This window comes from Protomyctophum parallelum (assembly GCF_964188405.1).
Source record: "Protomyctophum parallelum genome assembly, chromosome: 1".
Lineage (NCBI taxonomy): Eukaryota > Metazoa > Chordata > Actinopteri > Myctophiformes > Myctophidae > Protomyctophum > Protomyctophum parallelum.
Window position 1 is genome coordinate 3,089,066 of NC_139697.1, and position 16,192 is coordinate 3,105,257.

General features: G+C 46.4%; 1 protein-coding gene across 1 annotated transcript in view; it reads left to right on the forward strand.

Moving 5' to 3' along the window:
* The window catches only part of pum1 (pumilio RNA-binding family member 1), a 107,805-nt gene that overhangs the window by 8,679 nt on the left and 82,934 nt on the right, over positions 1-16,192 (forward strand). Inside the window, 4 exon segments of the mRNA XM_083785916.1 lie at positions 1,866-2,038; positions 7,327-7,452; positions 11,549-11,617; positions 14,085-14,190. Of these exon segments, the coding sequence (XP_083642042.1) occupies positions 1,877-2,038; positions 7,327-7,452; positions 11,549-11,617; positions 14,085-14,190 (463 nt within the window). The 5' untranslated portion in view covers positions 1,866-1,876.

Here is a 16,192-nt window from a genome sequence, read left to right on the forward strand (position 1 = left end):
ACTAGCAGAAATGTCCCTTTTCTCAAATGAGGCGTGTGTGTGTGACTGTGTGTGTGTGTGTGACTGTGTGTGTGTGTGACTGTGACTGTGTGTGTGTGTGTGTGTGTGTGTGTGTGTGTGTGTGTGTGTGTGTGTGTGCGCGCGCCGCACACTGAGACAAGGTGGCTCTGGATTCGTCCGATATGTTTGCATCGGTGTGATCATGCAAACTAAGTCGTCAAAGTGAGCCCTAGTCAGTCTACAGTGATTGGGAGATATTGTCTCCGTTTAATTAACCCATTCTGACCTGAGATCAGATTCATACGAGGTTTCCACTGGACACACACTGGGTCTGTTGAACGCATTCTGACCCGAGATCAGATTTAAAAAAATGTCAGTCGTTCTTCGATTCTTCAAAAAATAGCAGACCTACAAGCTCATAGCGCGCCACTCGGTGGCGCGCTATGAGCTTGTAGATCTGCTATTTTTTCAATATCTAAAGCATAACATGATGACAACACCAAAATGGGTACCCGTTCAGAATGGGTTAAAGGAGATTGCCTTGTGCTTAAATCTCTCGTTCACGTACTGTAGGAATGATGGAGTTGAGATGGTTTTGCAGATGAGACTGATTGACTGTGCAGAACTTCATGCTGGACTGGTTGAAGTAGGGAAACTGTAGACATGTGAAATGAGACTGGCCTTTTGGTTTACAAGGTCTGACTGACAAGTGGCTTTTGGTACCTTCTGTTTCAATGTAAGCTTAGTTCGTAGAGCATAGCCGGTCATTTATTGTCTGATTTGAAAAGCTTTGTACTTACTCATAACCCTGTAAGACCCAGCGTTGCTTTTCGGTAACATTTTAATTTTAATTATTATTATTATTATTTATTTTTTCTGTTCTTTTTTCACCTAAACGTCATCAGTGATGTTCATTGCAATGCCATTGCAAGCAGAGATGGGCAAAATACATTGAAAATGTATTTTGATACAAAATACAAATACTGGGTCAAAAAATGTATCTAAATACAAAATACATCTCATTTCTTCCATCCCAGCGAAATACAAATTACAAAATACAAAAAAGTATTTCAAATACGTATTTCAAATACTGCCCATCTCTGATTGCAAGGCCATTGTTCATGATATTTGCATATAAATAAATACCCCCCCACAGAGGCTGAAATTCACACAAATTAAACATTTCTGAACAATTTTGAACCTATGACATTTGACCTTTAACCCTAATAAAAGTAAGTAAAAATAATTGTAATATATGTTTTTTTGTTATCATTAGAATGTCTAGAACATGTTTTATTCATTATTGTGAAAGATATCCCCAAATGTAAATTATGAATTATTATATAATTATTATAAATGTGCATAACATTTTCATCAAACCTTTTTTTAACTTAACCCATTCTGACCGGGCACCCATTTTGGTGTCGGCATCATGTCATGCTTTAGCTATTGAAAAATAGCAGATCTACAAGCTCATATCGCGCCACCGAGTGGCGCGATACGAGCTTGTAGGTCTGCTATTTTTTGAAAAATCGAAGAACGACTGACATTTTTTTAATCTGATCTCAGGTCAGAATGGGTTCATCAGACCAGTGTGTGTCCGGCGGAAACCTCGTATGAATCTGATCTCAGGTCAGAATGGGTTAAGTCCTAGTAGTACAAAGTAGTAGTAAGGTTGAAATCTCTTTTTTGCAAGTAGAAATATATCCGGGTCTTACAGGGATAAACATGTTATTGTTCCTGTATGCCACACGTCTTTGCGTGTGTGCGTGTGTGCGTGTGTGCGTGTACGTGCGTGCGTGTGTGTGTGTGCGTGCATAGTGCGCACACGCATGCTCACGTCATCTCTCTCTCTCTCTCAACAGGCCGTGGTGGAATGAGCAGTGTGTGTGTGTTGAAGAGGAAAGCAGTGCTCTGGCAGGACTCGTTCAGCCCCCACCTCAGAACTACATCTCCCAGCATGCCCGTGGTGCTGAGCAGCGGAGGACACGCCCCTCCAGCCGGGCAGACCCCCCAGGCCCCGCCCCCCAGCCAGCAGGTAAACACCAGTCAGTCTAGAAACGGGTCGTCTGTGTGTCTGTCCGTCTGTGTGTGTGTGTGTGTCTGTCCGTCTGTCTGTCCGTCTGTGTGTCTGTCCGTCTGTGTGTGTGTGTGTCTGTCCGTCTGTCTGTCTGTCCGTCTGTGTGTGTGTCTGTCCGTCTGTGTGTCTGTCCGTCTGTGTGTGTGTGTCTGTCCGTCTGTCTGTCCGTCTGTCTGTCCGTCTGTGTGTCTGTCCGTCTGTCTGTCCGTCTGTCCTTAATTGGTCTGGGAGACGTTGTCGCCTGGATCAACGACACGTCTGCTCGGCAGTGTTTGATTTCGTCGACTAAAACTAAGACGAAAAATGTTCGTCGACTACCTTTTTTTTCACGGACGAAAACTAAATGGAAACTGAATGAAAACTAAGCTATGGTGACTAAAACTAAGACTAAATATACTGACAATTTCGTCAACAAATAAAAACTAGACTAAAATGTCAGGAAGGGACTAGTGGACAAGAGAAGTCATTTTACACTTGGTTGCATGCTGAAAACAGCCGATCTACAAGCTTGTAGATCGGCTTTTTGTCCTTACGACGGCATCAAGGCCCACAAATGCATTTTTGTCGACTAAATCAACTGTAGATTTTCGTTGACTAAAGTATTATGATATTTAGTTGACTAAAACTAGACTAGCACTAAAACATTCCAGGTGACTAAAATGTGACAAAAACTAAATGAAAACTATTCAAGAGACTATGACTAGGCCCAGGCCGTAGCGTAACCGTCTGGGCACCGGACTGGTAATCCAGTCGCAGTGTGCCGCGGGTTCGACTCCCGGACCCGACACGGCCTTTACTGCATGTCTTCCCCCCCCATCTCTCTCCCGTTTCCTGTCAGCCTACTGTCTGTCCCTTCAAAAATCAATAATAAAAAGGCGTAAGCCGCAAAAAATATATATAAAAAAAAAAAAAAGAGACTATGACTAAAACTAAAATCAAAATCTGTTGCCAAAAACAACACTGCTGCTCATGAGGGGCGCGACACGCGCTGCGTAAAATAATATATATATATATATATCCCATTCTGACCTGAGATCAGATTCATACGAGGTTTCCGCCGGACACACACTGGTCTGATTAACCCATTCTGACCTGAGATCAGATTCATACGAGGTTTCCGCCGGACACACACTGGTCTGATTAACCCATTCTGACCTGAGATCAGATTCATACGAGGTTTCCGCCGGACACACACTGGTCTGATTAACCCATTCTGACCTGAGATCAGATTCTAGAAATGTCAGTCGTTCTTCGATTAAAAAAAAAATAGCAGACCTACAAGCTCATATCGCGCCACTCGGTGGCGCGATATGAGCTTGTAGATCTGCTATTTTTCAATAGCTAAAGCATAACATGATGCTGACACCAAAATGGGTGCCCGGTCAGAATGGGATATATATATATATATATATATATATATATATATATATATAAGAAGAAGCTCAACAAAGATCTAGTCGACTAGTGTGTGTGCACGAAACGAGCTATAAAATCGAAGAACGACTGACATAGAAACATAGCTTTTTCAGGAAACTGTCAGGATTTAGAAGACATTTTTAGAATCTGATCTCAGGTCAGAATGGGTTTAAAAAATGTACCCGAGGTGGCTTTTGGAAATAGCGGCGATGGCGTTACATAATTATAAGACAAACACAGTTGGAATGGAAAACAAAGGGGGAGAAATGGAAATGGAAATGGAATATTGTCAGAAGGTTTCTTGTATATAACTTTGTAACGCTACTGACATTTGTGTGCGCAACACTCACAACAAAACAAAGTATTGCTTTGTGGGTTTGAGCTGACAGGCCATTTTTAACCCATTCTGACCTGAGATCAGATTCATACAAGGTTTCCGCCGGACACACACTGGTCTGATGAACCCATTCTGACCTGAGATCAGATTCATACGAGGTTTCCGCCGGACACACACTGGTCTGATGAACCCATTCTGACCTGAGATCAGATTCTAAAAAATGTCAGTCGTTCTTAGATTTTTCAAAAAATAGCAGACCTACAAGCTCGTATCGCGCCACTCGGTGGCGCGATATGAGCTTGTAGATCTGCTATTTTTAAATAGCTAAAGCATAACATGATGCCGACACCAAAATGGGTGCCCGGTCAGAATGGGTTAATGTCAATCAATCAATCAAGTCAAGAGTTCCACACGGAATGAATAAACAGAATGTTTATACGGAATAGTCTGGTTGCACTAACGTAACGTCAGGCAATTACTATAGTCTGGTTAACCACACTAACGTCAGGCAATTAGTTACTATAGTCTCTGCTACCGCACAAACTAATGAAATGCATTCAGTGACCCACTCATTTCCTAATTCCTACCCTGGCTATGTATGAAGGAACTTGACCTTTTTATACATCTCGTCTGGTGCAACCAGCTCAGTGGCCTTGTGGTTAGAGAGTGTCCGCCCTGTGACTGGGAGGTCAGGGGTTCGATCCCCGGCCGGGTCAAATACCAAAGACTGTAAAAATGGGACCCAGTGCCTCCCTGCTTGACACTCAGCATCGAGGGTTGGATTGGGGTGTAAGTCCCTGCGACATACTAGCGTCATGCCCGGCAACATACTAGCGTCACAGCACTCAGTGCTGTGCCTTTTGGGGTGCATACTAAGGGCCGATTCAGACTCCTATTTTAGAGCCGAATAAAAGTGGGTTCGGCTCTGTAGAGCCTACAATGTGACGTCATTTGGCTCTGTAGAGCCTACAATGTGACGTCATTTGGCTCTGTAGAGCCTACAATGTGACGTCATTTGGCTCTGTAGAGCCTACAATGTGACGTCATTTGGCTCTGTAGAGCCTACAATGTGACGTCATTTGGCTCTGTAGAGCCTACAATGTGACGTCATTTGGCTCTGTAGAGCCTACAATGTGACGTCATTTGGCTCTGTAGAGCCTACAATGTGACGTCATTTGGCTCTGTAGAGCCTACAATGTGACGTCATTTGGCTCTGTAGAGCCTACAATGTGACGTCATTTGGCTCTGTAGAGCCTACAATGTGACGTCATTTGGCTCTGTAGAGCCTACAATGTGACGTCATTTGGCTCTGTAGAGCCTACAATGTGACGTCATTTGGCTCTGTAGAGCCTACAATGTGACGTCATTTGGCTCTGTAGAGCCTACAATGTGACGTCATTTGGCTCTGTAGAGCCTACAATGTGACGTCATTTGGCTCTGTAGAGCCTACAATGTGACGTCATTTGGCTCTGTAGAGCCTACAATGTGACGTCATTTGGCTCTGTAGAGCCTACAATGTGACGTCATTTGGCTCTGTAGAGCCTACAATGTGACGTCATTTGGCTCTGTAGAGCCTACAATGTGACGTCATTTGGCTCTGTTGAGCCTACAATGTGACGTCATTTGGCTCTGTAGAGCCTACAATGTGACGTCATTTGGCTCTGTAGAGCCTACAATGTGACGTCATTTGGCTCTGTAGAGCCTACAATGTGACGTCATTTGGCTCTGTAGAGCCTACAATGTGACGTCATTTGGCTCTGTTGAGCCTACAATGTGACGTCATTTGAGGTTCGCGCGGGGGGGGGGGGGGGTACCGTCCTAAAGTCGGCTCTTCGGTGCTACTGAAAATTTCTGACGAGCCGAAATCATTTCGGCTCTACAGCGCCGAAACAGCGGTAAAATAAGAGTATGAATCGGCCCATTGGTTAGACATGGGTTAGGTTTAGGTGTGCTGCCCCGTGGGAGGTTGGGTTTAGGGTGAGGGTTAAGGTTAGGTTTAGGTGTGCTGCCCCGTGGGAGGTTGGGTTTAGGGTGAGGGTTAAGGTTAGGTTTAGGTGTGCTGCCCCGTGGGAGGTTGGGTTTAGGGTGAGGGTTAAGGTTAGGTTTAGGGTGTGCTGCCCCGTGGGAGGTTGGGTTTAGGGTGAGGGTTAAGGTTAGGTTTAGGTGTGCTGTGCCCCGTGGGAGGTTAGGTTTAGGGTGAGGGTTAAGGTTAGGTTTAGGGTGTGCTGCCCCGTGGGAGGTTGGGTTTAGGGTGAGGGTTAAGGTTAGGTTTAGGTGTGCTGCCCCGTGGGAGGTTAGGTTTAGGGTGAGGGTTAAGGTTAGGTTTAGGTGTGCTGCCCCGTGGGAGGTTGGGTTTAGGGTGAGGGTTAAGGTTAGGTTTAGGTGTGCTGTGCCCCGTGGGAGGTTAGGTTTAGGGTGAGGGTTAAGGTTAGGTTTAGGGTGTGCTGCCCCGTGGGAGGTTGGGTTTAGGGTGAGGGTTAAGGTTATAGGTTTAGGTGTGCTGCCCCGTGGGAGGTTAGGTTTAGGGTGAGGGCTAAGGTTAGGTTTAGGGTGAGGGTTAAGGTTAGGTTTAGGTGTGCTGCCCCGTGGGAGGTTAGGTTTAGGGTGAGGGTTAAGGTTAGGTTTAGGGTGAGGGTTAAGGTTAGGTTTAGGTGTGCTGCCCCGTGGGAGGTTGGGTTTAGGGTGAGGGTTAAGGTTAGGTTTAGGGTGAGGGTTAAGGTTAGGTTTAGGTGTGCTGCCCCGTGGGAGGTTAGGTTTAGGGTGAGGGTTAAGGTTAGGTTTAGGTGTGCTGCCCCGTGGGAGGTTAGGTTTAGGGTGAGGGTTAAGGTTAGGTTTAGGGTGAGGGTTAAGGTTAGGTTTAGGTGTGCTGCCCCGTGGGAGGTTAGGTTTAGGGTGAGGGTTAAGGTTAGGTTTAGGGTGAAGGTTAAGGTTAGGTTTAGGTGTGCTGCCCCGTGGGAGGTTAGGTTTAGGGTGAGGGTTAAGGTTAGGGTGAGGGTTAAGGTTAGGTTTAGGGTGAGGGTTAGGTTTAGGTGTGCTGCCCCGTGGGAGGTTGGGTTTAGGGTGAGGGTTAAGGTTAGGTTTAGGTGTGCTGCCCTGTGGGAGGTTAGGTTTAGGGTGAGGGTTAAGGTTAGGTTTAGGGTGAGGGTTAAGGTCAGGTTTAGGTGTGCTGCCCCGTGGGAGGTTAGGTTTAGGGTGAGGGTTAAGGTTAGGTTTAGGTGTGCTGCCCCGTGGGAGGTTAGGTTTAGGGTGAGGGTTAAGGTTAGGTTTAGGGTGAGGGTTAGGTTTAGGTGTGCTGCCCCGTGGGAGGTTAGGTTTAGGGTGAGGGTTTGAGATAGGTTGTAGTTGTAGGACTAATGACTGGTCTAACCCAAAAACTGTCTAAACTAAGTACTTACTGCACCCGTGCCTTTGGCAGTAATTCCAGTATATAACGTGTGTGTGTGTGTGTGTGTGTGTGTGTGTGTGTGTGTGCGTGCGTGTCTATGCATCCCAGGGTGTGGCGGGTGCGGGGCGCTCCCAGGACGATGCTATGGTGGACTATTTCTTCCAGCGGCAGCACGGTGAACAGCCTGGAAAACACCGCTGGCCCACCGGGGAAAACATCCACGACAGCAGCCAGGTACACAGTACACACTTAACCCATTCTGACCTGAGATCAGCCAGGTGAGTCCGTCTCTCTGTCTGTACACAGTACACACTTAACCCATTCTGACCTGAGATCAGCCAGGTGAGTCCGTCTCTCTGTCTGTACACTAGGGCATTAAACGTAATTTTTGATAGTTGACTCGACTACCATCAAAATCGATTTATAGTCGATTAGTCGGCGGTAAAATATGATATTTATTCCATCCAATCAAGCATTAAAACATCGGGTTCTGAAATGGCCAGCGAGTGAAGGATTAACTGCAAAACAGAGCCGGTGAATGCAGGCCGAGTGGAATAGTACGAGAGTGACGACACGCTTTGATCTCACCGCAAAGCGGGTACTACCTATGGGCTATAGTTCCACACATTGGAACTATCCCATTGAGACAAAGCGGGGTACCTATGGGCTATAGTTCCACACATTGGAACTATCCCATTGAGACAAAGCGTGGTGCCTATGGGCTATAGTTCCAAACATTGGAACTATCCCATTGAGACAAAGCGGGTACCTATGGGCTATAGTTCCAAACATTGGAACTATCCCATTGAGACAAAGCGTGGTGCCTATGGGCTATAGTTCCAAACATTGGAACTATCCCATTGAGACAAAGCGTGGTGCCTATGGGCTATAGTTCCAAACATTGGAACTATCCCATTGAGACAAAGCATGGTGCCTATGGGCTATAGTTCCAAACATTGGAACTATCCCATTGAGACAAAGCGGGTACCTATGGGCTATAGTTCCAAACATTGGAACTATCCCATTGAGACAAAGCGGGTACCGATGGGCTATAGTTCCAAACATTGGAACTATCCCATTGAGACAAAGCGTGGTGCCTATGGGCTATAGTTCCAAACATTGGAACTATCCCATTGAGACAAAGCGTGGTGCCTATGGGCTATAGTTCCAAACATTGGAACTATCCCATTGAGACAAAGCGGGTACCTATGGGCTATAGTTCCAAACATTGGAACTATCCCATTGAGACAAAGCGGGTACCTATGGGCTATAGTTCCAAACATTAGGAACTATCCCATTGAGACAAAGCGGGTACCGATGGGCTATAGTTCCAAACATTGGAACTATCCCATTGAGACAAAGCGTGGTGCCTATGGGCTATAGTTCCAAACATTGGAACTATCCCATTGAGACAAAGCGGGTACCTATGGGCTATAGTTCCAAACATTGGAACTATCCCATTGAGACAAAGCGGGTACCTATGGGCTATAGTTCCAAACATTGGAACTATCCCATTGAGACAAAGCGGGTACCTATGGGGGATAGTTCCAAACATTGGAACTATCCCATTGAGATAGAATGAGCACTTCCGCATTCCATTGTTACAGTGGGAGTCAACACTAGTGTCGCCACTCTCTCTCTTACTAGAGAACGCTGAATGCCGCTCGGATTGGCCGAAATTAGCTCAGCTGTTTCAAATCAAAGTTGCAAGTCCACAATGACTCACGGATGGACGCGTTGTGAGCTTGTAGATCTGCTATTTTTTGATGCGCAAGACCTTTCTACGTAGCAGCATAGCATGTTTCGTTGTTCACAATGTTTGTTCAGTTGCAGCGGGGAGGAGGAGGACTGAACGATGCGATGCTTTTCATACAACCCTAAATGTTCAACAACAAGTTACAATTTGTAACTTGTTGTTGAACATTTAGGGTTGTATAAAAAACTGTGGTTGTAACTTACAACCACAGTTCCTTTGGTTTTTAGAAGGAGCTACAAGCTAGGAGGAGGTTATGATTACGTACTAGGTTTGCTAGCTAGCAGGCTGCCAGGCTATGAATCAGTTGATCAACTACTTAACTCCATCGCAACTATGATCGTGCGTTTGTTTTTAATAATGCGCACGCCTGCACTTTTGTTGGATAAGCATGAAGAAACATGAAATCACAGCAAGAGCTACTGTAGTTTGACTGTCACCAAACTGGATAATATTGGGCAGAGCGAGGAGGAACTCCTGCTATACTTTACTGTACCGGACGACACGACGACACGTCTCCAATCTAACTTGTTGAACAAACTACAGTAATAAACTCACCAATAGTAAAAGTATTTACACACTGTAGTTGTCCCCATTGAGCGTATGAGGCCATGATTGTTGAACACACACACACAGCTTAACGTCATGGCTGTGTTGTTGAACACACACACAGCTTAACGTCATGGCTGTGTTGTTGAACACACACACAGCTTAACGTCATGGCTGTGTTGTTGAACACACACACACACACACACACACACACACACACACACACACACACACACACACACACACACACACACACACACACACAGCTTAACGTCATGGCTGTGTTGTTGAACACACACACACACACAGCTTAACGTCATGGCTGTGTTGTTGAACACACACACGGCTTAACGTCTGGAAAGTTACACGACTGAGCCACCCAGGTAATACTAATCACCGTAGTCTTACCGTGTATTACATGAAAACTCCCGTCGGACGGTCGTACGTTGATTGAGTTGGCTACTGTTATCTCCCTATAACAAATTCCTCGTATTTCTAGTTTATTAAAATAATGTCATGCACATTTTGTCCAGTGCACAGCCTACTGCAGGCCTGGTAGACTAGATTTAGAAGACATGTGTCCAGTGCATAGCCTACTGCAGGCCTGGTAGACTAGATTTAGAAGACATGTGTCCAGTGCACAGCCTACTGCAGGCCTGGTTGACTAGATTTAGAAGACATGTATCCAGTGCATAGCCTACTGCAGGCCTGGTAGACTAGATTTAGAAGACATGTGTCCAGTGCATAGCCTACTGCAGGCCTGGTAGACTAGATTTAGAAGACATGTGTCCAGTGCACAGCCTACTGCAGGCCTGCTTGACTAGATTTAGAAGACATGTATCCAGTGCATAGCCTACTGCAGGCCTGGTAGACTAGATTTAGAAGACATGTGTCCAGTGCACAGCCTACTGCAGGCCTGGTTGACTAGATTTAGAAGACATGTATCCAGTGCATAGCCTACTGCAGGCCTGGTAGACTAGATTTAGAAGACATGTGTCCAGTGCACAGCCTACTGCAGGCCTGGTTGACTAGATTTAGAAGACATGTGTCCAGTGCACAGCCTACTGCAGGCCTGGTTGACTAGATTTAGAAGACATGTATCCAGTGCATAGCCTACTGCAGGCCTGGTAGACTAGATTTAGAAGACATGTGTCCAGTGCATAGCCTACTGCAGGCCTGGTTGACAAGATTTAGAAGACATGTGTCCAGTGCACAGCCTACTGCAGGCCTGGTTGACTAGATTTAGAAGACATGTATCCAGTGCATAGCCTACTGCAGGCCTGGTAGACTAGATTTAGAAGACATGTGTCCAGTGCACAGCCTACTGCAGGCCTGGTAGACTAGATTTAGAAGACATGTGTCCAGTGCATAGCCTACTGCAGGCCTGGTAGACTAGATTTAGAAGACATGTGTCCAGTTTTAGATATTTTTTAATTTAGCAGTGCGCCCAGTGTCTCTGATGTCATGGACACTGGGATCACTTACTTCCTGGACTACATGTTGTCTCAGTAAGACAGCCCTCCCCCTATCCTCAAGGAGGAGCAGTGCACCAAAGCATTATGGGAATTGTAGTCCATGAAGTAAGTGAGCCTAGTGTCCATGACATCTCAGAGACACTGGGCTCACTGCTAAAATCTAAAATATCTAAAACCACAAATTACACACAAACCCTCCCAGGAAAGTGTTCTAAACCTTCTAAACGTCATTAACATATATTGTTTTGGCCAAAAGGGTGAAGTGTCCCTTTAACCTGGACACTACCTGCTCCTCGACGTGGTCTGGTCTAAATGACCAGATTTGAATATGAACCAAAAGCTCGTCATTTCTTTTGTACAGAAAACATTAGGACTGTGTTTAGTTGTTTTCCTTTTTGTCAACAAAACTCCCCAGCCGCGTGGTAGCGCGCCGCATCCTGTTGGTGTTGCCGTGCGGCTATGGCGCGCGGCAATACTGTGCCGCGGCGGTCGCAGACGGTGTGTGTCGGGCTTCATTCACCTGTGGCTCTGTGTGCTCTGTGTGTGATTCCAGGTCCGCTCCATGGATGAGCTCAACCATGATTTCCAGGCTCTGGCTCTGGAGGGGCGTGCCATGGGAGAGGTAAGACACGGAAGACTGACGGATTGGGGTCACTTAAAATGCCTTGTTTTTTTTCTGGGCGTGCCCTAAAACCGCATCATGAGCTCCGCCCCGTGTAGCAGACATGCAGTGAGCAGTCAATAACCACATTTCGACCATGTTAGATCGGCTACTTTTGATTAGGGATGCCGCTGATTAACCCATTCTGACTTGAGATCAGATTCACACGAGGTTTCCACTGGACACACACTGGTCTGATTAAACCCATTCTGACCTGAGATCAGATTAAAAAAATGTCAGTCGCTCTTCGACTTTTCAAAAATAGCAGACCTACAAGCTCGTATCGCGCCACTCGGTGGCGCGATATGAGCTTGTAGATCTGCTATTTTTCAATAGCTAAAGCATAACATGATGCCAACACCAAAATGGGTGCCCGTTCAGAATGGGTTAATCGATTTTCCGATTAATCGTCAGAGTCTCCGAAATCGATTTTAATATTTAATAATTGAAATATTAATAATATATATATATATATATATATATATATATATATATATTATTTTTGAATTGCCAAAATATAGGCTAATAAGTAAGGCTGCATGATATATCGAACATGTACCTTCATCAGAGTGGAAAATATAAGTATAAATGAAGTTGAGCAAAGCCACTCTTCTCTGCCCCTCTCTCTAACAGACACAGTTAACGATGGCTTGTTAAGTGCCTGCCAGACAGACAATCAGATGAAATGAAGGCAGGTGTAGAGTAGAGTGTAGACTAGCCTGACCTAAGCAGAGACATTTCTGGCCTAGATGGGAGGGTCGCGCCTCAGAAAAGCGCGCACCCTGATTGGATCTCATCGATCTGTCCGTCACCCCCGGCCCCTCCTCTCCCCCCTAGTGCAGCGCTACGTCACATCATTTAGAGCGACGCCCACCCGGAAGGGTTGACTCCCACTTTTAGACTGGTTCAGCCCACGGCTTTTTCCAGGCTTTCATCTTTCGCGCAGACGAAATGAAAGCCTGGGTATCGAGGCTAAGTGTAGAATAGTGAACTGAACATGTTCTCTTTATATCAAGTACTTCATACCAGCCCCTTATGAAACTACTTCTCCCCAAATCCAAATGGATTTCATTTTCCATCCTGAATGGCAGTAACTAGCATACAATGAGAACTGAGAAGATCTCCACAAAGGTTTACTCATCAAAACTGATTATAAAACTGTAAACCATCAAAGCATGCACTCAACATATAATGGTTATGTGACCATGGCATGTGCATAATATAAAATCTTAAAAGTTTAATCTGATATTGATTAAAAAAAGAAGAAAAATTATCTTTATTTCTTTCTTTTTTGGGTGGGGTGGGTTCAATTAATCGATTATTAATCGGCAGAGCTGTCGACTATTCGATTTGGCTGATGGTCACTTTGTGGCATCCCTACTTTTGATGCTTTTGTGAGACGCTCTAGTTATGATCAAGTAGAAGAGCATTAATTTGCAGAAAAAAAAACTAAACGTTACAATATGGAGACGGGACGCATCGCACGATGTGCCGCACTCACGAACGGAATCCATATGCGTTCCTGAACACTCAGACTAACACACAGAGATTAACCCATTCTGAACGGGAACCCATTTTGGTGTTGGCATCATGTTATGCTTTAGCTATTGAAAAATAGCAGACCTACAAGCTCATATCGCGCCACCGAGTGGCGCGATACGAGCTTGTAGGTCTGCTATTTTTGAAAAATCGAAGAACCACTGACATAGAAACATAGCTTTTTCAGAAAACTGTCGGGATGTAGAAGACGTTTTTAGAATCTGATCTCAGGTCAGAATGGGTTAAAGAATCTTATACTGTTTTATCTGTCCAACCAACTTGTGCTGTGTTCTTTTCTCTCTTCCCTCTCTTCCTCTCTCTGTCTGTTGTCTGTCTCTGTCCTCCTCTTCCTCTGTCTGTTGTCCTGTTGTCTGTCTCTGTCCTCCTCTTCCTCTGTCTGTTGTCCTGTTGTCTGTCTCTGTCCTCCTCTTCCTCTGTCTGTTGTCCTGTTGTCTGTCTCTGTCCTCCTCTTCCTCTGTCTGTTGTCCTGTTGTCTGTCTCTGTCCTCTTCCTCTGTCTGTCTGTTGTCTGTCCCTGTCCTCTGTCCTCTTCCTCTGTCTGTCTGTTGTCTGTCCCTGTCCTCTGTCCTCTTCCTCTGTCTGTTGTCTGTCCCTGTCCTCTGTCCTCTTCCTCTGTCTGTTGTCTGTCCCTGTCCTCTGTCCTCTTCCTCTGTCTGTCTGTTGTCTGTCCCTGTCCTCTGTCCTCTTCCTCTGTCTGTCTGTTGTCTGTCCCTGTCCTCTGTCCTCTTCCTCTGTCTGTTGTCTGTCCCTGTCCTCTGTCCTCTTCCTCTGTCTGTCTGTTGTCTGTCCCTGTCCTCTGTCCTCTTCCTCTGTCTGTTGTCCTGTTGTCTGTCCTGTGTCCTCTGTCCTCCCGGTGGGGTGTCCTACAGCAGCTGCTGACCGGTAAGAAGTTCTGGGAGACGGACGACTCTGGGAAGGACGGACCCAAAGGCATCTTCCTGGACCAGTGGCGGGACAGCGCCTGGGGCGCCTCAGGTACGCCCGCGTGTTGTCAGAACGTGTCGTCAGAACTTCTGAAGGACCCGCGACGGGTGTGGGTTTTTATAACGAGCAGGATGCTGTGAAGTCCTCTCTGTGCCTTCAGCGTGCGAGTCGACTGGTATTTAAAACAGTTTGACTGCCGCTAATTGTTTAATCCAGGGTACGATGCGTGCTTTCTACGACATTCCCGACTTTTGTTTTTCATGTGTTTAATCCGCCGTATTGTAATAATTAAAAAGAAACTCCAGGTGGAGCGAAATGCCTTCACGACTGACGACCTATGTCGCGACGTATATTTTTCCGTCGCAACGTATATTCGAGTACGTCCTGGCGTAAATATCAATTCGTCCCGGCAGAACGGACTCGTCGCGGCTATATCTACCCGTTTGCGACCTAGTAGTTTGACTATTCTTTTACGTCGCGACAGAACGGGACACGTCACGGCTATATCTACCCTTCTCGACGTAAAAGGTAATTCGTTGTGGCGTGTGTGGACTCGTCGCAACAGAACGGAACTCGTCGCGGCTATATCTACCCTTCTCGACGTAAAAGGTAATTCGTTGTGGCGTGTGTGGACTCGTCGCAACAGAACGTGACTCGTCGCGGCTATATCTACCCGTTTGCGACGTAATGGTTGACTTTGTTATATGCCCGGTGCGCGGTGCCCTGCGCGGTGCCCTGCGCTGCCCTACGCCCACCGCGTGCACCTTGCCGGTCCGCCCTGCGCCCTGTGGCCTGGCACGTGTGCACGTGTGCCAGGCCACCGCGTGCACCATGCCGGTCCGTGGAGCCCTTCGCCGTCCCCAGGCGACCCTGCGTTCCAGAGCTGTCACATGCCCACCGAAAATAGCAGATCTACCAGCTCCTCTCCTACATACGGGATGGCCCGACCCGCGTCTGTGGACCCCTGGGGGGGTGTGTGTGTGAGCGTCTGAGCTCCTATCTGTGTGCCTCCCCCCCCCCCCCCCACCCCATGTGGACCCTTGCAGGGGGGGGGTCGGGGGGGTCCCCCTATGCACTTTGTGTAGATGCTGCGTATCGCCTCATACTGAAAAAATTACTATTTTACGCACAGCGCAAGGCAATATGTGATTACGATCGTCCTTCTGGGGGGGGGGGGGGGGGGGGCTGGCCTACACAATAGATAACCTACCCTGGCCAACACAATAGATAACCTACAAGGACATATGAATTTAATTTATATACACGGCTATATTAATTTAGCCGATCATCAAAGCTCACCGCGCTCGTATAGCGCATTGACTGTCTGTCTGTCTGTCTGTCTGTCTGTCTGTCTGTCTGTCTGTCTGTCTGTCTGTCTGTCTGTGTCTCAATGACTTGCCTTAGGCGGATAATATAGACTACAAGTACTTTATTAAAGTAAAGTAAAAGAGTTCTCTGCGTCGTAGCGCATGCAGATAGGCAGATAGGGGGGGGGGGCAGTTCTATAGGCAAGGGCAGAAGGTTCCTATAACGACAGTGGGTGCGTGCCCACCTTAGAGTAGCCTATATATTTTAAGGCACCCGCCCCGCAACTTATTATTATTGGCTTATTATTTTGCCACCAGCGGAGTTGACGGTTGACGCCGTTGTCTAGTATAGACTATAGGCCTGTGCCAGGATGATTTTAAATAAATATGTCTCTGTCTCTGCGTCTCTAGAGCTATAACATATATACTGTAGCACACATCATGTGTGACACATGTGCACACACACACACACACACACACACACACACACACACACACACACACACACACACACACACACACACACACACACACACACACACACACACACACACACACACACACACACACACACACACACCGAGTACTAAGTATAAGTAGCATATAGGGTACGGCTCTAAAAACATTAAATACTGCGGGAGCATTACACTAAACAAAGTTGGATTTGTACATTGCAGAAACGTAACATAACGTAAGTGTTCTTATTATTGTCCGTCTGGGTTTTATAATGCAGTGTGAGTCCGCTC